Source organism: Emydura macquarii, unplaced genomic scaffold, assembly GCF_026122565.2.
Source record: "Emydura macquarii macquarii isolate MOO-44397 ecotype Brisbane River unplaced genomic scaffold, CSIRO-AGI_Emac_v2 contig_1230, whole genome shotgun sequence".
Classification (NCBI taxonomy): domain Eukaryota; kingdom Metazoa; phylum Chordata; order Testudines; family Chelidae; genus Emydura; species Emydura macquarii.
The window spans coordinates 14149027-14172856 of record NW_027131367.1 but is presented as its reverse complement, the minus strand read 5'-3'; the positions used below and the strand labels follow the sequence as shown (position 1 = coordinate 14172856).

Sequence of the window (23830 nt, the reverse complement as noted above, 5' to 3'; positions counted from 1 at the left end):
GCGTGCAGCAGCACAATGGCGTAACCTGTTAGGTGCCTGCATCAGCTGAGCAATGGCGAATCCATCCATGAAGTAACGTTCCGAACCACCTCCAGAGGGAGCTCTGCACCTACCCGTGTATCTGGGTTAAAGCCAGCTGGGTTAAAGGGGATTTGGGATTGCAGGGAAGGGATCTAGCAGGACTGAACCCTGAATGGAAGGAATAAGGGGTGCCCAGAATCCCATCTACATCTGGTTGGCGAGGGAAAGCCCAGGAGTCGCTGCTGGCGTGGAGGAGACAGCTCCCCTCTGGCATGGTATGCCGGCGGATGGGCAGCTCTCGGCGTACCAAGGGAACTAACCATGGTCTGAGAAGATGAATGGCAGCACCACGAGGCGGCGTACAGCAGAGATGCCCCCTAACTCCTGTTATTAGACAGATGGCTGGCCTCTTCGATTTTCACCTCCCCAGCTGATCTGCAGGGTCATTAGAGGTGACAGCAGAAGCGAGACTGAGCTAATCCCACTCCCACTGCCAGGCTGGAACCAGCGATTTGGAGCCAAATGAAATGCAGCAGCGCAGAGTTCAGGCCTGCAGGGGAGAAGTGACCTAGTAAAAGCCAGTGTGGGCAATGCAGCAGCGGGGCCAAGGGGGTCGCAGGCCAGCCACTCTCTAACCTGCTTCCCTTTCTGGGGACATACTGCAAACGTTATTTCTCCTCGCCCTGCTCTTCCTGCCTCTCCAATTTGAATCTTTCTCTCGGGCCGGGATTCCCGAGGAGGAGGGAATCATGCGGAAATGTGCCTATGCCGTTGCCCTATGCAAATGGATAGCAAGGGGTCTGAGCCCCACTAACATACACCGTCGTGTGTGCCTGCAGTGACATTGTAAGCGTTCAGGGCCCACCTTGTGAGTATTTGAGTGCTTCGAGATCCACAGATGGCTGACGAGAGGGAGTGGGAATCGGAGAGAAGGGCACGTGTTATTTGGGTCCATGGAGTACAGACCTGAGCCTGTTCCACTGGGATCTCCCCCTTCCATCCCTCTGCTCTCTCACGGATTCCACGTCTTTTACCCTCTGCTTAGATCCGTGGCCAAGTAGCCGCCAGGTTTGAGACTGGGTTGCAGGTGATTTCCCAGGGTAATGACCACAAAGGGGGAAGCGGCTTGAAGTCACATGGGCAGTAACATACCCAGGGGACTCTAGATGCTGTGTGGTGCAGATGGGGGTGCCCGGCCAGGAGAGTCTGAAGAAGGGGGGCTGCTGCTGAATACCTATTTAAAAAAAAAAAAAAGAGGGAGAGGAGTTTAGGTTTGAAATTAGGCGAAGGTTTCGAATCATCAGGGGAGTGAAGGTCTGTACCAGCCCTCCACGGGGAGCAGTGGGGGCAAAAAAACCGAACTGGATTCAAGACTGAGCTTGAGAAGTTTACGGAGGGGATGGTCTGAATGGACTACAGACAATGGCATATGGCCCGTTGGCGACTGCCTGTAGCAGAAATCCCCAGCAGCCGGTGACGGGACACTAGATGAGAAGGGCTCTGAGCTACTACACAGAATTCTTTCCCAGGTGTCTGGCTGGTGGGTTTTGCCCACGTGCTCAGGGTATCTCTGATCGCCACATTTGGGGTCGGGAAAGAATTTCCCCCCCCAGGTCAGATTAGCAGAGACCCTGGGGTTTTTTGCCTTTCTCTGCAGCATGGAGCCTGGGTCACTGGCAGGTTTAAACTAGTGTCGAGAGTGGATTCTCTGTCACTTGACATCTTTAAACTGTGTCTTGAGGACTTCAGTAGCTCAGCCAGAGGTGAGGCATCTGTTACAGGCGTGGGCGGGTGAGCATCTGTGGCCTGCAGATGTGCAGGAGGTCAGACCAGATGATCACGATGGTCCCGTCTGACCTTGACGTCTGAGTCTAAAAAGGGGCAGTGAAGCGTGAGGGTGGGAGGGAAGGAAAAGAGAACGGGAAAAGAGAAGAGGGAAATGGGAGTGATCAGGTGACGCCATTGGCTTGAGCACCTCGATTCTTCTCTGCTGTGGCCCTGCTCCTTAGGGGAGGGTGTGCTGGGCCATAAAGCAAACATCTCTCTTGAGGGGGAGGGGAGAAAGCGTGAGAAAGAAAAGGCGGGGGCGGGGTTGCAGGTGGAAGAGGTGATTGCCCAGGGCAGTGTGTCTAAACTTGCAGACCTCCCAACGGTTCAGGTGGGATGCCCTCCTCCAGGGTTCTCTGCCTTCCCTTTCCCAGGCAGCTCCCCCATGCAGGCGCTCCGCGTGGCGCCCTGCCCAGCGCCAGCCGTTCTGGTTCAGGTCCCGCTGCAGGAGCCAGCCCCATGGCAGTGGCAAGGAGGAGCAGCGCTGGCTGCGACAGGGGGCCCAGGGCCAAACCTGAATGGGTGATGGGGCAGCCAGCGCTGCTGGTGCCCTTGCTACTGCCAAACTGGGGATGGCAGCTCCAACGCCCACTGGGAGCTTGTGCAGAGGGGCTGCATGTGCCCGGGAGGAAACTAAGGACCTGACAAAGCTGCTGCCCTTCGGTCACTGAGGCTCAGCTTAAAGTTTAACGTGGCAAAGTTAGCACGGACAATGTTCTGCTTCAACCAGGACGGGGACTTGGGGAGACAAAGCAGGACAACCCTGCGAAATCTAGGACTGTTGGGCAGTATGAACCTGAAAAGCAGAGTGGAGATGGATTAAAGGTGAAACTGACACTTGACGGCATCAGCTTTTGGTCTCTTCCAAACCACTTTTTTATTCCTCTCTTGCATCCTCCAAATTCCAAGAGCGCACAAGTCTCTCATGCAGATCGCGTGGCAAACAAAGGGAGTTCTGTAACATTCTGTATCCAGTCCATCGTATTCCCGACATCTGCTGGATTATGGGGAGTTTACTGCTGCCTTTATAGTTATTTTTCCAAAAGGCTTTATTAGAAGGAGGGGCGGGAATATGGTCTAGTGGTTAAAGCACAGGAGAAGGGGTGACACTTGGGTTCTGTGCTCAGTTCTGCCACTGACTCATTATGTGACCGTGGGCAAGTCACTTCTCCTCTGTGCACCTCAGTTTTGTTCTCTGTTAAAAGGGGATGATGATATTTATCTACCACACAGGGGCATTGAGAGGCTTAGTCCATGGGTGTTTGGCAGGTGCTTTGAGATCTGAGGATGGAAGGCACTATAGAAGACTGGCTGCAGTTCGTCAATTGATTCTCAGAATGATGACCAAGTTAATGTTCATATATCTCGGGTTTTGTAGAGCATAACTGATCCAGACCCATTGCACTGGGGAAAAGGTAGTCACCTCCAACTTGGCCTCAGTTATTCCCCCAGAGGCTAAATTTCAAATCTCAACTCAAGAATGCTTGACGCTCCTTGTACAGTGTGGAGTTTGGCACAGAACTGGAACATAAATGCTGTCCAACATCTTAAGCATACTGTTTCTCGCCTGCCGTGTATATTTGCCTGATCATCCGTTAACTGCCTCCAGCACTGCTGCTTTTTACATCTCTGGCTGGCCCAGCTCCTGGGATAATTTTTCTCCCAGCAGCATGGATGCAGAGCAATTCAGCATGAACAGAGGCAGAGCCTGCTCTTTGAATGCAAAAGGGGGTTTCGTTCCAGCACAATGCCAGCGTTTATGGTACCGGCTCCAGAAAGGGCAGACAATGCCTGAGCCGGGGAAACAAACCAGACAAATCCAGTGACGCAGTACTTTGCCCTTTCACCCCAAACGGTGCAACACACACATTCTCCTGATGACATTGGGCCGGGAGTGTGATCTCATTTACCCTGACGTTCATCTCGAGTAACTCTGTTGACGTTACTTCAGATTTACACTGGGGTGACTCAAATCAGAGCCTTGCCCATGGCGCCTTTATCTGCCTTAGAAACTTCTCTCAATCACCAGAGCATCCGAGCACCTTGCAATCTTTAATGGATTTATCCTCACAACATGCCTGGGAGGTCGAGCTCGCAGTGGTGTTAGGGCCAGTTTTGCAGATGAGGATCTGAGGCACGGAGAGGCTCCAGGGATTGCCCCAGGTCACACAGGAAGTCTGGACCGCTTCGCCATCCGCCCATCTTCCTTTGTAGTCCTTTGTACTTACCAGAAGGGAAAGACCATGCCAGCCTCAAGCTTTCATTAATGGGAAGGAGTCACCCTTCCTTATCCCTAGGTCCTGAGCCTCCTTTCTGATGTTACGGGGCACCATCAGCAGCCGATCTCTTACCTCCGTCGGGGCGCTCTTTGCGAAAGCTGCTGACTCGCTGGAGTGGTCTCCTACAAATTGCCTGCTACGGCTTGAAAGATTCCAGCTGTCTTGTTCTCCATGGGGTTTCCGTATATGACCCTCATGCCTGTGGATCCAGATCGAAGCTCAGAAAAGCCTTGGCTTCCTCCCCGAAAAAACTTCTTGCCCACGCTTGCTGGGGCGCATCAGCCCTCGCACAGGACGCAGGGTAGGCATGGGACGGGACGGAAGCGGATTCTTGTTGGCGGCTGGTTGGCTTTATTCCATCTCTCGCAGTAACTCCCCAGGTGTTATACAGTATTGGAGACCACTTCATCCCCTTTCCTTGCTGCTGTCTGCGCTTCTGGCACGTGGCTGGGATTTGTTGCCCGGTCAGTGCCAGTCGTCGGAGGCAGCTCATTGTGGCTCTGTCACTTATTGGCTTTCCCAGATTGGAGGGAGGGGGATGGAAGCTCTTGTTTTTCCCCACAGTAGGTATTTTGTGCCCCAAAGCCTTCCATGGGGTTCCTGTAAGGGGATTCTGGATTCAGGGTGAGTTCTGTCTCCCTCTCTGGTTTGTCAGGTGTACGGAGGAAGTGAAGACCCCTGGCGAGGAAGTCAGCAAAGCCAAGGTCCGCTACAATGTGGAGTTCACCTTTGACACCGACGCGCGGGTGGCCATCACCATTTATTACCAGGCTACCGAAGAGTTCCAGAACGGAGTAGCCAGGTGAGAAGGGTGCGGGAGGCACAGGGGGAGGCATTTCCTCCATAAACTGGAGGGGCTGAAGAAAGGAGCTTCCCTCTCTTCCCCCCCCCCCCCCCCCGGCTAGTACGGCTTCCTGTATAGCCGGGCGACTCCTCAGCCCGAGTGTCATGGCCCTGGAAGCCTGCTCCAGACATGGCCAGCCCAGCACCCCCTGAGGTTTTCTTTCCCTCCAGTGAGTTGAGAGTCCTAGGCTGCCTGAGTCTGTCCTGTTCCACTCCCCCAGCTCCTGCTGTCTCACCTCTGTGCTGAGGGCACGTGAGAGGAAGGAGTATGGGCTCAGAGGCTCCCCTGACCCAGGGCTGAGGAGTGCTAAGCAGGGGGGTCCCCTGTTAGGCCTTGACAGAGTGTCACCACCTTGCCATGGGGCATGGCCACATGTTGATCTTTCACCATCCCGGATGACTGGCGGGACATCAAAAGGTACCTGAAATACCTTTGACACCCCCCTCCCCCGGGGCTCCCAGCCTTCAGCCCCCCCGGATAGGGAGTGATGGGCTCAAGCCCAGATCTCCCACAGAGAATGCACAGCCAGGCCCCTAACTCTGTCGCCCTCTGCTTGGCAGCTACCTCCCCAGAGACAACAGCTGGCAGTCCGAGACGGTCCATTACAAACGAGGGGTGTGTCAGCAGTTCTGTGTCCCCTCCCACACTGTCGACCCTTCGGAATGGGCAGAAGAGGAGGTAAGCCAGCCCGGCGCGAAGCCACGGGACGGTGGTTTGTAAGCTCTTCTCGGTCAGCCAACGCCCGCTGAGATCTGGGCTGCCCCTGTGGGTGACTCCCAGTCGCTTGCATGTGCTCGGTGGCTTGGGACGGCTCCTGGGTCGTCGCAGCAGAGTGCATGTGGGCAGCAGTGACGTGCTGGGATCCAGCCCGAGATTCATCGTTGCAGTGAGGAGGGGAGAAACCTGGAAAGCCAGCCACAAAAGCCTGAGGGACCAAAGCTAGTGATGAACGAGCGGCTGAGACTCATTGATCAATAGCATTGATTAAAACACACAAGCTAAAGCAGGGTCACGTGGAGCCTTTCCACGCTACTGAAACATGGGCAGCTTAGCAGAGCATTCTCCAAAGCATTGAGAGCTGCGTGGCTCTCGCTCCCTTAGAATCTGGAGCTGGGATCGTGTGTTCTCCCTTTGTTTTCAGCATAGAGATCATCTGGTTTTGGGGAGAGAGAGACTTTAGGGTATCAAAGTGCTTTGCAACCATATAATTCTCTTCCTGTTGCTTGTGTGGCATCTCATTACTGGAGGTTTGCAACCATAGTTGCCTGTTCTGTACGATCCTGTGCTAATCTCTTCAACTGATCTTTCTAATGTCAGTTTCACGTTCTAATGGTGTTTATCATGCTCTTTCCACATTTGAAGCCATATTTCCTTTGCTTATTTCCTTATCAATCTTTCCTTGTATTTGATCTTGAACAACTCGCAAAAGTATTTCAGAGGCTGATTGTTTTGTAGGCTTTACAGTCCATGGCACTGGGTCTTTTGGGGGATTTGGATACACAGAGATGTTGTCAAGACTTCTGGCAATTCTCCTGTCTCAGACATACTCGTCATTACGTCTGACAGAGCTTTCAAGCCTTCATCTCCTACGCTTGTTAACACTTCAGCCAGTATTCCATCACAACTTAGTGCTTTTCCATGTGGAAATCTTTTTATTGCTGCCATGATTTCTTCGTCCATTATTGGCATATAGTCCTAGTCAGATCTGAAACAGAAGAAGCCTTGGCCAAAACACAAAGGAAATTGGCAATGATCAGCCAACAAGGTTTCAAGAAACCTGGCCCATGGAGGGGTAGGAAACAAACACCTCTTCATTGTATGAAGCTCAAAACATTCTGTAAAAAAACAAATAGGGGACCATTACCAGTATATGGAACTGCAGGTATTCCAAGTATCAGCAACTGTACCCCATAAAGGAGAGAGCAGAATGTGCTCTGGTGATGGAACGCTGTCTTTCTCACCCCGTTGCATGACATTGCCTAGATGCTACAGTGGCTGGTGCTATAGGACTAAGAGAGGATTTTTTAACCCCTTTGCTCTAATGCACCAGAAAAGCAGCATGATCTGGTACATTCTGTCCCTGGTGCCTTGTTAGAATATCATGGGGTGTGTGGGAGGGCTTTCGTTATTTTCAGGCCAGCTTTGGGTTAACTCAACTGGTTTGCATGGTTAAGCAGTGACTGATTTGTGGTGGCTATGGAGCTGCATGGAGCTGCTGAGTAAACTTCAGTGCTTTACCTGAAATTGAGGGTCATTCACATCCTGGGCCCTGGAAGTACCAAGATGTAATTGACACCTGGGAGGAGCTGAGAGCTGGGAGCGGCTTATTTCCATGCCTCGGTTTCTTGCACTTTCACTGAAGAGAAACTTCCCTGGGTGCATCTTAAGGATGCGTTTGATGTCATGGACCAGATCCATCCCTCGCTGATGTAAATCAACATAGCGCCATTTGCATCACTGGGCCTGCTCCCCCAGCTGGCATCGATTGGTGTAGCCCCACTGAAGTCAATGGGGTCGCATTGATTTATACCAGCTGCGACTCTGGCTCTTCCTCTCCTATTAATTGTTGGTTTCCTTCTCTCTCTCTCTCTTTACAGCTGGGCTTCAGCCTGGACCGAGAGGTGTATCCCATGGTGGTGCATGCTGTTGTGGATGAAGGAGATGGTAAGGACAGACCCTTGGGGTTACAGGGCTTTGTTTCCCTAATTCAGCAGGGATGTGGGTGAGCCTTAAGGCTCTGGGGCCCAGCGTGCCTTGCCCTGCAGGCGGTGACTGTGTTCTTATGATGCAGCCTCCCTTTGCTCTGCCACGTGTGCATTGCTCCAGTCCCCTGCGCTAGGACAGGACAGCCCAGATGGTCTGATAAATGGATTTACTTTGCTCTGGCTGGAGAGAGAAAATAAAGGCTTGTTACTGATCCCTCGGCAGCAGTTTTTCAGCCTTGTGCTCAAGGCCTTTTAGATGATCAGCTCTTAGGGACAAGGCCTGTCCTTTATTATATGTTTGTACAGCACCTAGCACAACGGGCCCAGCCTGGCCAGGCTCTTTAAATATTACTGCAACATCAACATTAAATAATGACGACAGGCCGTATCAGGCTGGACATAAACCCCGGGGCATGGCACATCCTGGAGCCGCTTCATGTAAACTGAAAAATGCAGGGTTTTTAGTGAATGTAAATGGCTGATGTCCCCTGGCTAGGAGCCCCCGAGTCATTGGGGTTGATATTCAGTTCAGGGCCCAGGACCCCGCTGCGAATGAGAGCACTTTGTTAGAGGGCCCAAGGCAAAGCTCACTGGGTGGAAAGCTGCCCTTGGACGCCCGTGGGCTTTAGATCAGACCCCTAGGGAAGGACAGCGGGTCCTGATAACTCCATAGAGGGCCTGATCCTGTGTGGCACTGAGCACCCTCTGCTCTCATTGAAACCTGTGGGTGATCAGGGCGCTCAGCACTCCGCAGGATCAGGTCCTGTCTGGAGATGGCTGGGGGGGGTTGTAGACTCTCCCCCCTCTCCCGGCTTGCAGCGTTTATGCGGCACTGGGGGCCATCAGGGACTTAGTTCTGAATCCAAGGAAATGCATTTCCCCTGCACTCCAGCTGGGGCCTCCTTTATCTTGCCCTATAAATATTTGACCTCGGCTTTGATAAAGGTCACTCAATTAGGTGGCGGCTCCGCTTTCTCTAATGCAGATGAGGAGGCGGGCGCAGCTCTGCTCTTCCTGGGGAAGGGGTGGTCCCTGGTGTGTAACGACAGCAGCTGTCGTGGGGAGCCCAGGGCAGGCCCCCCACCAGCACGGACTGGCCAGGAACTCTGCACGGGGGCTCTTTGTAGGAACCCCTCTACTGCAGAAGGTTTGTCTTGGGTGCCAAGAATCCGAGCACGAGCCTTTCTCCTTAGCCCACTGGAATCTGCAGACTCTGAGGAATGGGCTGACATCTACCCAGGCTTCCAGAGCTGCCTTGTTAAAAGCCCTTGAGCTGCCCCTGGGGAATACCGTCCATCTGAGCAGCATACAGATGCGACGAAAGATGTGTCCTTTTGTAACCCACGCGTTCCTGTTCCTTGTGAACTTTCCGGTTTGTGGCATGAAAGGATTTGGCCCATCTCTCAGACCATTCTTGGCCAGGGGTCGATACGGTCTAATGAGAGTCAGCATGGATTAGTGGGACTGGGAGCCAGGAATTCCTGAATTCTAACTCCTGCTCTGCCGCTGACCCCCTTTGTCAGTCATTCAACTTCTTTGTGCCTCAGTTTCCCCACCGCACAGGTAGGGATACGACCTCCCAGGGGAGCTGTGAGGATTAGCCAGTTAAAATCTGTACACTGCTTTAAAATGTTGCATGCTGTTTGTTACTGTTTTGCCATTGGGCTTCTGGAGGATCCTGTGTCAGGGATGTGGGAAATAGCCCGGTTCTAATAAGGTCGCATGGCAAATTAATTGCAGTCAGAGAAGTAACCCCAGAGATGAGTTCGGCTCATAGCTTTCCCAGTTCATTACCGTTACATCCCTGTGCCTTCTCATTGCAGCTTTGCAACAGCGTCACGGCTCCATGGGGACGAGCGAGCCTTTGCTGAACTCTTCTCAGTCCCGTGTGGGCCTTGGATGTTACTCCCTAGCCCAGATCTGCTGGGCAGAGGCAGCACATTGTAGCTTGTGCTGGCCATCTACAAAGCCATTTCCCCCCAGATAGAGGGAGAACCCTTCACATAACAGCTGCGCCTTCAAAGGGGGGCTGGGGAGAGGGGCTAGGAGACTAACACCCACGTGCTAAACCTATAGCGATCCCCTGCCTCCAGTCTGCAGGAGTTAAAGAGAAGAGACTGACCAGGACCTCCTGACCTGGCCTTGGGATGGGGGGGAAAAGTGTCATCTTCCCTGTATCCAGAGGTGGCACCTTTCCCCCTTGCAGTGCGCAGCAGGCAGTGGTCGTGCCCCGGATCAGCTGGACGTTGTGCTCTGTATTCCACTCCTGCAATGGAGTGACCTCCATTTCCAGCCGCAGGGCATCTTTCACCTCTCAGCCCTGCCCCTTTTGTGTCTTGCAGAGCATCTTGGCCATTGCCACGTGCTGCTGGCGACGTTTGAGAAGGTGAGCATTGGGTCTCCCTCAGGTCCCTGTATGGTACAGTCTGGCTTTCCTTTCCAGCAGAGGGCGTCTGTTTAACCTTCTCCCCCCAGAATGGATGGGACAGCAGCACGTACGGGACAAGCTGGCACCCCTAGAGATCAGCACCTAACTCTGGGTTTAAGCCCCTAGAGCAAAAAATGATCGAACTTATTCTAGCCCTGACTATCCAGGCTGCTGGCTTGCTATTTGCCTGAATATTGAAGTAAGAGCTTAACTTTACACTCTCGAATTGGAACGTTTCAGCCGCAATGCTGGGTCCACTGAAACAGGCGTGGGTTACATATTCCTGTGGCACAATTCTAGCTTTCCTATGGCTTGATAAAGTGGCGTTTGCATAGATGGAGAAAGGAAACAATCTTGATCAGATGGTTAGTGGAGGATCTGCTGTGTGTCTAGATGGTTAGCTATAGACAGCCTTGGCAGGATTCGATCTTTGCTTGTTTATAATTTTGACTGATAAATATCCATGTTTGTTTTTAAGCATTTTTTCTTTTTGATTTTTAACCATTTAAATGTTCAGAGCTGTGCAAAATTATGAGTTGAAGCATGTTTATCTATTTACATTTTCATGGCTGCGGGAAATTCTCAGGGGACAGACAATGGGGCGGCTCAGACAATGGTTATTTAATTACCGTGGATATTGACATTCAAAAAGTTCAAGCGTTCCATCCGTTAAAACACACATTGTCAGCATCGCATATCAAAATATACAAAGTAAAGAGCCTTCAATCAAACGCTGAGAAGTTCTCAAGTCGAATTTTTCCTACTTTGCCTCTGTGTGTGTTTCTATTACCAGCAGCGGCAACATTTTTTCATCAGTTGGCAGGTGTGTGGTGAAATCGACATTTACTGATAACAGTCTAATCCCTCCAAGCCTAGCTAGAGGTGTCGCAATAGACAGCATGTGATAGACGCACACCAGCTCCCTTCCTTCCCCCTGACGTCTATGGTGGTTTTGGATTAACATGGAGTACCATTTCCTTATTTCCAGCATGCAGATGGTAGCTTTTGTGTGAAGCCCCTCAAGCAGAAACAAGTGGTGAGTGGCTGTGGGGTTGGGACCAGCTAGCACTGGCCTAGTCCTGGGGGTTGTGGGGCAGTTGCTCCCTGGTGGTGGACGTGAGCAAGGCTGGTGGCCCGGACAAGAGCTGGAATCCAGGAAGGATGATGGGTCTGTTAGAATCACTGGTGCAATGAGACGCTCCCTTCGTAGCGTGGGCGTGACGTGTATACTGACAGCCTCCTCCCAGTGTAGGGCTCTGGGGATGGTGAGGGGGACCCTCCCCTCTTGGTGGGGAAAAGAGAGACATAGAAAGAGAGTATCTGAAATGAGCTGGCGGAGAGGCACTGGTGTAAGTCTCCATCACTCATGTGACTTCCCCGGTTTGCAGGTGGATGGAGTGAGCTACCTCCTTCAGGAGATCTATGGGATCGAGAACAAATACAACACGCAGGACTCCAAGGTAAGGGGTGTCCCCCCCCCAGGGGTGGGGGTGCCATGCTAGTCTAGTCTTGGGTTCCCCACACAGCCCCGGCCAGCTGCGCCAGCTGCAATCCCGGCTTCTCCCATCTTCGCAGCACTCCCAGACCCTGTCACCCTCCTCTTGGTCTAGTCCAATCTCAGATACCGCCCTGATGCCTTTTCCACCCAGTAAGCACAAGGGTGAGATCTCCAAATGCATGCTCACTAAGAATTTGAACCCAGGCCCCTGGAGGTAAAAAGCCAAAGTATTGACCCACTTCTCCATGGCCCTTCCTGTTAAATTGTCTCTCCATAGGGCTGCAGTGACCCTACGGGGTGAATCCTTGCCTGCCACGGGTCCTAGCTTCCCTGGAGCTGGTGCAGTGCTGGTTTGGTGGGAGCCGCACAGGGATGCCCCAGGCGTAGCTCCTCAGGATCTCCCTGCATGTTTGGGCAGCAATGAGTTAAGGGATGGGTGGGCCCGTTGCCTCCCACCTCTCTGCAGATCCATTGACCCCTGTGGAACAGGAGCAGCCCGGGCTACCCCAGGCTCCCATTGCAATGGCAATCACTCCAGGGGAGTGGCTCTCCCCCCTTCCCTCCCCCCCATACCCCTGCAGAGCCCCACTGTGCCCCGCCTCGCTGCTGCGGCTTGGTGGGACAGGATGGAGAGGCTCAGTCTGTCCCATGATCGTTCTCTCTCTTCCTGACCAGGTGGCCGAGGACGAGGTGAGCGATAACAGCGCCGAGTGCGTGGTTTGCCTCTCGGACGTCCGGGATACTTTGATTCTACCCTGCCGCCATCTTTGCCTCTGTAACACCTGTGCGGACACCCTGCGTTACCAAGCCAACAACTGCCCCATCTGCAGGCTGCGTAAGGCTCGGGGCTCTTTTAAAGTCCTGTGGTGGAAGAGGGCTGATTTCGATGAAGGGTGTCCAGGGGGGGGCATCGTCCCAAGTTGTTTTTACTCCTTAGCTCGGGAAAATCGACCTAGCACATTCTACACCTTGAGTTTAAGCAAGTCAAATCTCTTGGCTTCACCCAAACTGCTCATGCGATGACTCTCTACGTGGCTGGCACTGGCTTTTCCTGGGGAATGAGGGCAGTTGCTCCTAGCTAGTGAATATGAGCTGGGCTGGGCTGAAATAAGGACTTGGGTCTCTTAGAATCGCTGGTGCACTGAGACAGACATCTTCATCTGACTGCTGGTAAAAGTAGCTCCAGGCAAAAAGCTTTTCTCGCATAATTTTTACAGCAACATTCCTAATTTCATTTCAAGAAATTTTGCACCTACATTGTTTTCTTTTTTTTCAAAATGTTATGCAATGAGGCTTTTGCGTTGATTTTAAAAAGTACCCAAATTAAACATTTTTTGCAAATTCTGGGGGTAAAAATCTTTGTCTGACCGAAATTTCAGAGTTCAGACAATGTTAGTGCTTGAATATAGGTGTGTTCCTGCTTGAAAATAAAGTCCGTCCTGAGTGATGAGCAAGGCATTTTTTCCCCACCAAAGGCAGCTGTATTTTTAAGGTAGAAAAACTGAAATTTTGCAGGTTGTACACAAAATGAGTGAAATCGCAACAAAATGCGAAAACCTCCAATCCCGAATAAATGCAAAAGCCTCCAGTTCCATCCTGTGGGTTTTGTATGGCCTTGACTCGTGGGGAATAGAAGAAACACAATAACTCCTGTGAAAATCAGCAGCATTCTCCTTGGTGTTTGCGTCTTCTGCTTGTAATATGAGAAATGGATTTTTTTAATCCTTTTTTTTTTCCCCTCGGCTCTCCAGCATTCCGGGCCTTGCTTCAGATCCGAGCCATGAGGAAAAAACTCGGCCCTCTCTCCCCAACCAGCTTTAGCCCGATCATCGCCTCCCAAACGTCCGATTCCGAGGAGCACTCGGTTAGTATTGACCGTAGAAGCCAACCCATCAGCCCTAGCCTGCGCAGTCCTGATCCCCTCGCCCCCCAGTCGTGTAGTCACTGGGATGCAAAACAGCTCCCAGGCTTCTAAAAGGAAGGAAGGGGAATTTCTTCCATTTTCAGGCCTGATCTTGTGGGGTGCTGCACTCACACAACCTCCTGGATCGAGGTGCACGGCAGAGCTGTGTGGGGTGGGGAATCTGGGGCTGGATGAGGTGGGGATGTTGCAGCTCGGGGTCAAGGTGCATTGGTAGAGCTGAGGTGGGGGGCAGAGCTAGCATGGCGGGGGGCCGAGGGGTACTGGCAGAGCGGTGTGGTGGAAGCTTACACAGCCCTTACCTGCTGTAGGCCTCCCTCCAGTCTGTGGTATCAGCCCTTTGCAATCCTGGCCGCCATGCTTGCTTTGGAATGAAATGCCCAGCCAAGAGCAGAGGGTGCGGTTGTGTTGTGGAACGTGGGCTGTCGAATGCTCATTCCCAGGCCTGTCTCTGCTCCCCCTAGTCCTCTGAGCACCTCCCTCCCGGCTACGAGGTGGTGTCTCTGCTGGAAGCCCTCAACGGGCCCCTCACGCCGTCCCCGGCGGCCCTTCCGCTGCGCGGGCTTGGCGACAGCCACGGGTCGGGGACGCTGCCGACGTATGGCAGCGACGGCCACCTACCTCCCGCCAGGACGCTCTCGCCCCTCGACCGCTTGTCGGACTGCAGCAGCCAAGGGCTCAAACTCAAGAAGAGCCTGTCAAAGTAAGTCGCCCGTCGCCGCCTTTCCCTTCCGCCTGTTAATCGCTGCTCTTTGACTTGTGCGGATGGCAGCCGGGGGGGGGGAGAGGGACTCTGTCCTAAGCTTCCTCGTTGAGAGTCCAGGCCTCAGCCCTGGGCTTCCAAAACTCCCACTGGGGGGAGGGGAGAGCAGGGACAGCAGGATTGGGCCCCTCGCCCGTAAAGCCATGTGCTTCTGAAGACTGAGCCAGCTCCCATTGGTGCCAACGGGAATCCTTCCATTGACTTCAGCGGGCTCTGCATCAGGTCCCATGGCCTCGCCCTGATGGGTCCGACCTGCCCTGTGCTGCTTCCTTAATGGCGTGGTCCGGCCTAGCGTGCTTGAGGAGAAACATCCACCCTCCCACCCCCTCCATGCTACTCCAGGTGCCTGTTGCATCCTGATTCTCCAGGGCCACTGTTGGCACTTGGCAAAACTGCCCTGGTAGAGACCTGCAGCAGAGGGATGAATGTGCCAATGCCAACGATGCCCCAGTGCTGGCTAAAGGCTGGGTCCTGCCAGGTGTCAAATACCCTCAGCTGGAGTGGAGCAGCATTCCAGGGACATGAGTGGAGCAGCTCTGGATTTAGCTGGTATAACTAGGGGCAGATTTTTGGTCCAGGAAGCAGAAGCGATGGGAGGAGGGCCGCGTGCAGAGAACAGGCCAAAGGAAAAGACACTTCTTTCGCTGATACTTGTAAATATCACTTTTTATCTTGCCCTTCTGTCTGTCATAAAGGTGCCCTACTGACCTGATGTGGGTCTGGGCTACAAAGGGTTAACACCTGGCCACGTTACAGCAGTTGCTCCTGTTACACCCTCCGCTGCTTGCTCTGTTTCTGGCCAGCGGAGGCAGGTAGTTGCCGCTCCCATAGCAGTGGGTTCCTGGGGTGGGCTGTAGTCAGTTGCGTTTACAGCCTGGATTGCGCTAATGAACTCCCGGGTGTGATCTTAAGTTCACGGGAAGCTCCTTTCCCCTCCTTCCTAGGTCGCTGTCCCAGGCTTCCTCTGTCCTGCGCGAAGAAGATGATAAGTCGTGCAGCGAATCGGAAGTCAGGATTTCCAGGAGGAAATTTCCTCATCACCATGAGGAGGTGATGGTTTAGCAGGGTTCTGATCCAGGCCCAATTTGGGCCCAGCCATCCGCTCAGCAAAGAGACTCTGCTTAACTGGCAGTCCGGGGTTCCGTGTTTGTTTTGTTCTTCAAGTCCTTCCATGTAAAATGAGTCCAGTTTTCAAGCAAAGCTGGGTTGGTTTTTTTTTCTAACCGGCAACCCTGCAAAACTCAGCCTGGGATCTGAGAATCAAGCTGGGCTCTTTCTTGGGCATCATCACCAGCCATGAAGAGTCTTCAGCCAAGTGCTGACCCTGCTAAATTACCCCTGTGTAGCCCTCTGTTGGCTTGCACGGATTTAACTGAGGGCATAATTTGAAGAGGGTGGGGACGCGTGGGTGAACTTGGAGTTGGAGTGTAGCTAATCTTTTTGGTACCAACTTGAGACAGGAAAGGATCCTGCTTGCTGTCCCAGAGCTGTGTTGGTTCTGCAGGACTGACGACAGTAAAACATAGCAAAGACTAAGTAGGTTGGACTCTGCATTCCCCCACAGAGCAGATCTGCTAAGTAAGAAGATGCAATTTTCCACGTAGAGTCATCCGTTAGCCTCTCGTTCAGAGCCCCTGCTATCTAAGACTTTGCACGTTGAGTCAGACCCCCATGATACCCCTGAGATTAGCCCCATTGTATAGATGGGTAACAGAGGTGAAGTAAGGTCACAGAGTGTGAGTCGGTGGTAAGGCTGGGAATATCACCCGAGATCTCCTGTCTCCCAGCCCTGCTCTTAGACCAATGGACGATGCTGTCTCAACAGAGTTCTGCGGGTGGAGTCTGCTGGTGATCAATCAGTCTCTCGTGCATGGCCCAGAATCCTCCAGCTCACTCATTGGTGGGTTTCCACTCTCCAGTGCATTCAGAAAGATGTCCACGTCAGTCCGTTATTGACTCAGAAGCTGTTAGCAGCTGGCAGCAGTTTGATGGCTAATGAAGAGAGCAGTTGGGGAGTCTGAGTCCACGTCCTAATGTATAGGGAGGGGTCCATTTAGCAGAAATCACCCTGGTAATTGGCACACTGGTTGACAGCCTCATCAACAAAGCCCAAGGTGGAATTAGCACCAAGAGTTAAAAACCCTTCTTCCCCCTAGAGGTGGCCCTTGGAGAACAGGCATGTTAGTGGGAGGTTGTGACGACACCTGCTCTCTTTATTGTCCTGAAGCGTCAAAGACTTTAGTTTCCAGGGCTGCCAATTCCGAAACTGCCATGAGCCCCGAATGCCTTGAAAACACCAAATCAGATCCGTTGCTGCACCGTCAGGGACCTGTCGTCCTCTTACTCTGGTGTGTTTGCTCTCTTTCCAGGAATGCGGTGTGACACCAGAGAGTGAAAACCTCACCTTGTCCTCCTCGGGAGCAATAGATCAGTCTTCGTGTACAGGAACCCCTCTCTCCTCCACCATCTCCTCCCCAGAAGGTACGGTAGGAGAAGAGGGACAAGCAGCATTACAGTGCTCACTTGGTTTCCTGATCGTTGCTTTACGTAGCGCCCTCGGAGCCCCTGGCCCTTTGCATTTGAAGACGAGAGGACAAAGATCTTGTCACAAGATGCTTCCCAGGGCCTAATCCAGCTTGCCTTCGGCCTGTCTGCGCTTTGCTGGGAGTCATGCCTGGATTAGGTGAAGGGGATTTGAGCTGACGTGTCAATATCTTAACGGTCAAACCACATCATTTGTAGGTTTCAGAGATGTTAAGGCCAGGAGGGGCCATGGTGATCAGGCCGGAGTGCCTGACCTAGTGATTCCTGCCCCCAGCCCTGAAGCTGGAGGCTTAATGCAGGCTTTCCATGCAGCAGCAACTTCTTCCCATGGGAGCAGTTGAGAAGCACCCCAGGAAGAGCAGCGGTTTCTTTGTCGAGTGTTCGAAGGGAAGTTGCCAACTGCCGTCTCCAGGCCACAGGACATGGAGGCAAGCAGCCTGTAGGCACCCGTACCAGGGTTCAGTGTCCGTCGGTGTAGAATCTGTATTGCAAATTGTTTCCCTTGCAGTCAAACTTGTAGCTGCTTCAACCTGCCCAGCCACAGCTGCTCTGCCCTCTCTCATGCTGCCCTGCGTTCTCCGCTCTTTCCTTTCTCTCTAGATCCTGGCAGCAGCAGCCTGGCACAGTCCATCATGTCCATGGCCTCCTCCCAAAGTCAGCACTCCCAGATCAGCACGGACACAATGTCGTCCATGTCTGGCTCCTACGTTGCTCCGGGCACAGAGGAAGAGGGGGACATGCTCCCATCCCCGGCGGCTGCCAGCGGGATACCTTCAGAAGGAGAGGTAGGTATAGTGGACCTCTTCATGCATTGGGGGAATAAGCTGATCGCCATCTGGAGTCGGCAAGAAATCTCCCTCTTTGGGGAATAGCATTGCCCAGTATGATTGATTATTTGCGGGTAGGGCTGTATGTATGCAGGGGAGCAGTGATTTGTGGGCCCGCGGGGGAGTTTACATCTTCATCCAGCCTTGATCACTGTCCAAGACAGGCGATCAGGTTCAAGGAGCCGCTGTGTGGTGATTCCTTTGTGTATATGGAACAACACCAGAGACTCTCTTCCCCTTGCTTTCACTGCACTTCTGCTGTAAGAGCTGAGGTCCGGTTTTCAAAATGCCCAAACGACTTTGCTCCTTTGCGACTAATGACAAGTCAATCGTGACTTCGGCCCTTTGAAAGTCAAAGCAACTTAGATTAAGTGCCTACGTCCCTTTTGAAAATGGGATTTAGGCTCCTAAATCACATAAGCACATTGGAAAATGTGACCTCCGCTCTCCCAGGCTATTGGCCCATCTCTGGTTTGATGCCCCCTCTGGACCTGGCTGCACCAGCACTCCATCCACCCGAGCGTTAATGTCTTTGGAACGCATCTGCAGTCAACGATGCGCACGTTTGTCATTTCAATTTGGAGCGGTTACGTTTTAGTCTTTTCTAAAACCTTTTGCTCTCATAGCAATAGAAAGAAAACTTTCTGGCAGAGGAGTTTGAGGCCTTTCTCCCTTCCTTTCCCTTCTCCTCACTCCTTCCACTTTCCATTGTAACTATTAGATCAATTTCAAAAGTGTGCATGAGAGAAAACACTGTAGAAAAGAATTGGCTTTTGGGCCTGGGGAGTAGGATTGGGATTAGGGCCTGGGGCGGGGAGTCAGGAGGACCTAGCTTCTATTCCTGACTCTGCTACAGACCTGCTGGACAGCCTTGGGCAAGTCACTGCACCTCTGTCTCTCTCCTGTATATCTGCTTAGATTGTAAACTCTTCAGGACACACTCTCGCCCAATGGGGCCCTGACCTCAGTTAAGGCCTCTAGGTGCTACTGTTCAGCTTTTTGGTTGCCGGGGGTGATCCCAAACAGCAGCTTGACAAAATCACTTTCAAAACCATCATTTTGAAGCCCTCTATTTTAACCTCAGAAGTATTTTTCGGGCTCATGGAACATGGATTAGAACCTTTCTTGACATACATTTTTTTTTTTTAGCTCTTATTGTACAGCATCAAATAGAGTTAGTCAGCGAATGAGCCTTCCTCTGTCTGGGTCAGCCTTCACCTTTCCGAAACACCACACATCTCGCGGGCGGCTGCTATACCAGCTCCCTAAAGGCAGCCCCTGGTGATGGAGAATGCTAGCTGCATATTGCATTGATTCATGGACACGTCGTTCAAGTAGAATTGTCTGATTTCTCTTTGTCCTCCTTTTGCAGTCAACCCCTGTGGAATCTCCAGATAGCAATTTTGTCAGTATCCCTGCGGAGGAGCGAGACGCAGAGGTAAAAATCTACATTCAAAGGAAGGAACTTGTCACCCACCTTTCCTTGTGATCAATGAGCTATGCAATACATTCATGTGTGTGATCACACTGGTTGCTAACAGCTGGTCCCAGCTCAGTGCTTAATTTGTGCCAGGGCTGACCCCGGCACCTCTGGCCGCTTGCCGCATCAGTTATGAAAGTAAAAAACAAAAAGAATTGCTTGAGCCCCGGTATCTCTTTCATTACAAATTAAGCACTGCTCCAGCGAGTAGAAGACCTTGCTACTTAAATGATGGAGTTATTCCTTCACTCAAGTTTTAGAGGTGTGTGCTTTTGTGCTGAAATTCCTGGGTAGAGTTGTGTGAATGACGGAGTATTTGGCTGGCAACTCAGATATTTCTTTTAAAAAGTTTGTTTCTGCTCTAACAAAATGTGCCATTCCACCTGCCATGAAAGGCTTTGTTTCAATTTTGAACAGTTTTTTGGCTTTTTAAAAAAAATATTTTAAAAAATAACATTAAAGGACATTTTAAAACAAGTGTTTCAAATTGAAAAATTGAAAGAAAACGTTCTGATGGTTTTTCAGAATTTCTTCGCCATTCTTTTTCAATGGAAGCCAATTGCCAAAATGGGCACAAACTTTCAGAAAGCTTCAGTGTCGCAGACTCTGCTTTTTTTTTTCCACTTAAAAAAAAAAGTTTCAATTGAAAAATTGTGCCCAGCTCTAATCCTGGGTTCTCTCTCTGCTGATGACTCATGGTGGCTCCATAAAGGGGGTTAATTACTAGGGGTCTTAGTTTGTTTTCCTTGTCTGGGGAGACTAGTGTGAAACTCTTGGGAGATGAGATGAGTGAGAACGGCCATCATGAGAGTTTTGTCGTAGCATCATGATGTGAGGGGATTGTGCCATCCCTGGCGGTAGCTGTGGAAGGGGAAGATACTCTGGCAGTGATACAGATGATCCCTGGGACAGGATATGGCTAGAGTAACAAGCGCAGAGGGTGAATGTGCAGTAAGGTGCGCAGGACTTTCTGTTATGCGGAATCTGGGCCAAACTCACTTCTGGCACGAGCGGGCCAAGCTCGGCTGAATCTGTCGACACCGCACCATGCAAGTATCCTGAGGGCAGTCAGGAGAGTAAGAGGGGAAAGGTGTCCAGGTCTGGCTGCTGGTGCCTGGGGGAGCTAGGTAAGTGCGGGGGGGAGGGGAAGAGGGGACCGCATGGTTTCATGGCCAGGGTGCCCATGGAGAGGAAGCTGGCAGTGTTTGAAGGACTCGGGTCCCGGTTCTTGGACCGAGAGATCTTTGCTGTTCACATTCACTGCCTGTCTTCTGTGTCACAGGGGAACGATGTCATGGAGGAAGAGGACGGATCCCCCACCCAGGAAGATGGTAACAGACACGGATCATTACTCCCCTCCCCTCTAGTTCAGTTCTGTTTCACCCGTAGAAGGCGGAGCTTATGCTCAGGGCATCACACCTCATCAGAGAAGGGGAGTGGCCTTCCCAGGAAGTCTATCCTGCCCGATTATCGGGTGGGGAGTAGAGGGGGGGGGTGTCTTCTCTTCCATAACCATGAACTGGGGGGAGAAGGGAGGTTTGGCAGAGAGTGGGGGAGAGAAGGAGAATATCTGTGGCTTGGCAGTATGTCTGGGGAGGCGATTGAGTCCCTCGATGTCATGACTCAGGCTCCGAGGATTCTCTACATCTGTATCCAGTCCCTTAGGGAGGTGCAGATGAGGTTGTGTCTGCACAGTAAGTGGTGTGTAGACAGTACAGTTTGCAATGTCCTGGGATTCCCCCTTCTTCTCCCTTCCTCCTCTCCCCAGCTGGTTACCTGAGCTGCAGCTCAGGCCTTTAGATGGCAGCAGAAACTAGAGATGGGCCCCGAGCCAAAGAGTCAGGATTGTGAACATCCCAGAGACAAAGGAAGGGGTTTCTGGTTCCTCTGGAGCAGAAACCAAAGTGTCCTCCCCACGCCTGGCAGGGACGGATGACTCTGTCCGGTGAGCGGCTGAGAAAGAGTCGTGTTTAGGATGAGCTGTAGACAAAAGCGCGGAGCAGAGAGGAGAAACCCGGCAGTTCTATCCTCCTCCTGCTCTTCCCAGTTGTGCCGGTTTGCCAGGCGGCACCAGCTCCCGTGACAAGTGTGGCAATCCACAGAAAGGAGAAACTGACCGGATACGTTTAGGGTTTTACGAACACTGCCGTGTTAATTGCAGCCCAACTCAGCTAGTGCTCGGGAGCCAGCGACACTAGCATGGGAGACAGAAGCCGGGGGTGTGCTTGGGTGGCTCAGAAGGAAGCTGTACTTTAGGGCCTGCTGCAACGGGGTCCCTTTTCCTTTCTCCACCCGGCCCAGCTGCGCCTAGAATGCGGTGCAGAAATCGGGATCTGCAGAGTCTTTCCGGGCAAAACCCAGCCCTGTACAGAACACCGGCACAAGGCGCAGGCACCAGCTCACAATGAGTGGGGCCAGGCCTCTTGCTGACTCTCTGCACAGGGCTGAATTTAACCACTGCCGGTGAAAAGCGAACAGGGCAAAATTCACCCGTGACTTAAGCAAATGCAACTTCACTCCCTTCATTGGCGTTCCACCCCCTTAGGCCAGTGGGGAATTAACCCCGACATCTTCTCACAACACTTGTGTCCTCTTTAAGCAGCCTCTGCTGCAGGGATGATAGATGAAGCATTCTTAGCTGATATTTGCTGAAGGGATCAAAGAAGCCCGGTGTTGTGGATCCACAGAATCGGTGCTACGCCTCCAGCTTTGGAACAGCCTCTCGGAGGAACCCCTTTGATGTGCTCGCCACCTCCTAACATTGAACCTCTGGGGCGTCACACCCTGAGCTGTGCTTAGCGAGGCCAGCTGAGACCCTCCTAGTAGAGACTTGTATGCTCCCCAGAGACTAATGCATCTGCCCCAGTATCTGCAGTGACACGCAAGCAGCATTTTCAGAACAGCGTAGGGTTTATTAGGCAACAGGAACATAGCCATGGAAGTCCTTAGGATGGCGAAGAGAAATAAAGGTCCATTCTGATCAACCCAGAGCAACTGCCCAGCCAAGCTGTAGCAAACTCCATTGTCAGCCCCGGGTGTCTCTCATTTCCTTCCTTAGTTGATTCCCACTCCCCAGCTTCATCTCAGAGCCAACGCTTGCCCCCGCCTCACGCCTTCCAGTCCGTTGTTCTCGACTGGGGTTTCAGCTCAGCTTCCCTGCTGCGAGGAGAGGAAATCCTCCTCCCCTCTAGGTGTCTGAGGTCCTGGTGATTGGGTTCTCCATTGTCGTCTTGGATTTTCTATTGATATGGGTTGACCTCAGCCGCTCCTCTTTAATGACCCATTCAGGTAGCTCTGACAGCCAGGTGACACCCACCCACCTGTCTCTTTGCCTGCCCTCAGAGCAGACTCGATTCATTTTCCCCCAAAATGTAGGGGAACCTGAGGCACACATAGGATTCATTAAAAAATATGACAGAAAATTCCCACTTTGTCACACCAGGTGTAGACAGAAGAGTTCAGGGAGCAAACTGGACCCTCCCTACTCCATCTGAAAGACTGTCCTCGTGGATCAGCTGACATCCTCTCCCCTTAGCCCCACAGTCCTCCTTCCTCAGGCCGTAGCCTCTTCTTTAGCGCTGGCCATGCTTTTGGAATTTCAGTGGCCGTGCTCGCTTACCACATACGCAGCCCTCCGAGCGGCCGACCGGATCCACCTTCCTTTGCCCAGAGACTTCTGCCTCGGAACACTCCATTGGCCGTGGAGATCGGACAGTCTCTGAAGAGAGGTTCCTTTGCTTGAACTAGGTCTGTCGTACCCCAAGGTTTCAGTCATCTTTCACAACTCGTTTTATTTCAGGGGTGCATTCTCAAAGGCACAGATACAAGGGAGGCGCCTGATTCCCCTCTGGGAATGGCCTTTGAAAATCTCCCCCTTAGATATTATTGTACATGTTGGTTTTTATTTTTTTTTTAAGTAAAGAATCATCCGACGGGTTCTCTTGATTTGTTTTATTTTCCTTAATGTGCTTTGGGGAGTCAGCAGGTTTAGGTTTTTCTCGTGCCTCTCACTCGAACCGGCCCCTCCCGCCTGCCTTTCTCCCTAAAAAAAAGATGCTATAAAGAATTACCATTCTGAGGCCTCCACCTGTTCCCATTGAACTGCTTCCACTGGGATTGTCGATGAGGTCCCAGATCTCACCTTTCCCCCCCCCATTTCCATGTTTGTGTCTCTGGTTAGATGTGAAACAAAAAAGAAATCCCCAAACCATTTCTCTTCCCCTGCCAAGTGTTGCATTTTTCCATGCAAAAATAACAGAGCATGGACTCTGCTGGTTGTTTCTTTACAAAATAGAATCTTGCTAATTTGCCCCCGTGACTGGGAGACTGACTCATTCTGAGTGACTGAAACTTGTCAACAAGCAAATAAACAAACACACACACAAATCAATCATCCTCAAGGCCACAGCATCGTGAAATATCTTTTGTTCATTCATGTTAACAACTGCAGTTCAGTTTAATTCTAACCTGGCTTCATTATACACCAGTAGATAAATCAGCCATGAAAATTTTGCAGCTCAGGCACAAATGATCTGATGCCATTCTTGCTGAGGAACTGATCTCTTGCCCATGGGCATCAGTGGAGATACTCCCACTGATTTCACTGAGCATTGGATCAGATTCCTACACGTGTAAATTGGGAATATTCCTTTGGGAGTCAGTTTGACTTACACATATGTAAAATGGGCATAAG

The 23830-nt window shown here is 51.9% G+C and overlaps 1 protein-coding gene across 7 annotated transcripts in view; it reads left to right on the top strand.

Annotated features, from left to right (window-relative positions):
* The window catches only part of RNF157 (ring finger protein 157), a 79554-nt gene that overhangs the window by 39418 nt on the left and 16306 nt on the right, over nucleotides 1-23830 (top strand). For 5 of the 7 annotated variants that reach the window (XM_067547597.1, XM_067547594.1, XM_067547595.1 and 2 more), the window contains exons 4-17: nucleotides 4783-4929; nucleotides 5532-5649; nucleotides 7569-7635; nucleotides 10019-10062; nucleotides 11093-11140; nucleotides 11493-11564; nucleotides 12278-12437; nucleotides 13354-13466; nucleotides 13988-14226; nucleotides 15231-15336; nucleotides 16656-16767; nucleotides 17431-17615; nucleotides 19030-19095; nucleotides 20420-20468. In XM_067547597.1, the coding sequence (XP_067403698.1) occupies nucleotides 4783-4929; nucleotides 5532-5649; nucleotides 7569-7635; nucleotides 10019-10062; nucleotides 11093-11140; nucleotides 11493-11564; nucleotides 12278-12437; nucleotides 13354-13466; nucleotides 13988-14226; nucleotides 15231-15336; nucleotides 16656-16767; nucleotides 17431-17615; nucleotides 19030-19095; nucleotides 20420-20468 (1526 nt within the window). Of the gene's footprint in view, nucleotides 1-4782; nucleotides 4930-5531; nucleotides 5650-7568; nucleotides 7636-10018; nucleotides 10063-11092; nucleotides 11141-11492; nucleotides 11565-12277; nucleotides 12438-13353; nucleotides 13467-13987; nucleotides 14227-15230; nucleotides 15337-16655; nucleotides 16768-17430; nucleotides 17616-19029; nucleotides 19096-20419; nucleotides 20469-22579; nucleotides 23069-23830 lie in introns of those variants that run through there. The other 2 variants (XM_067547599.1, XM_067547600.1) reach the window with 2 other exon arrangements.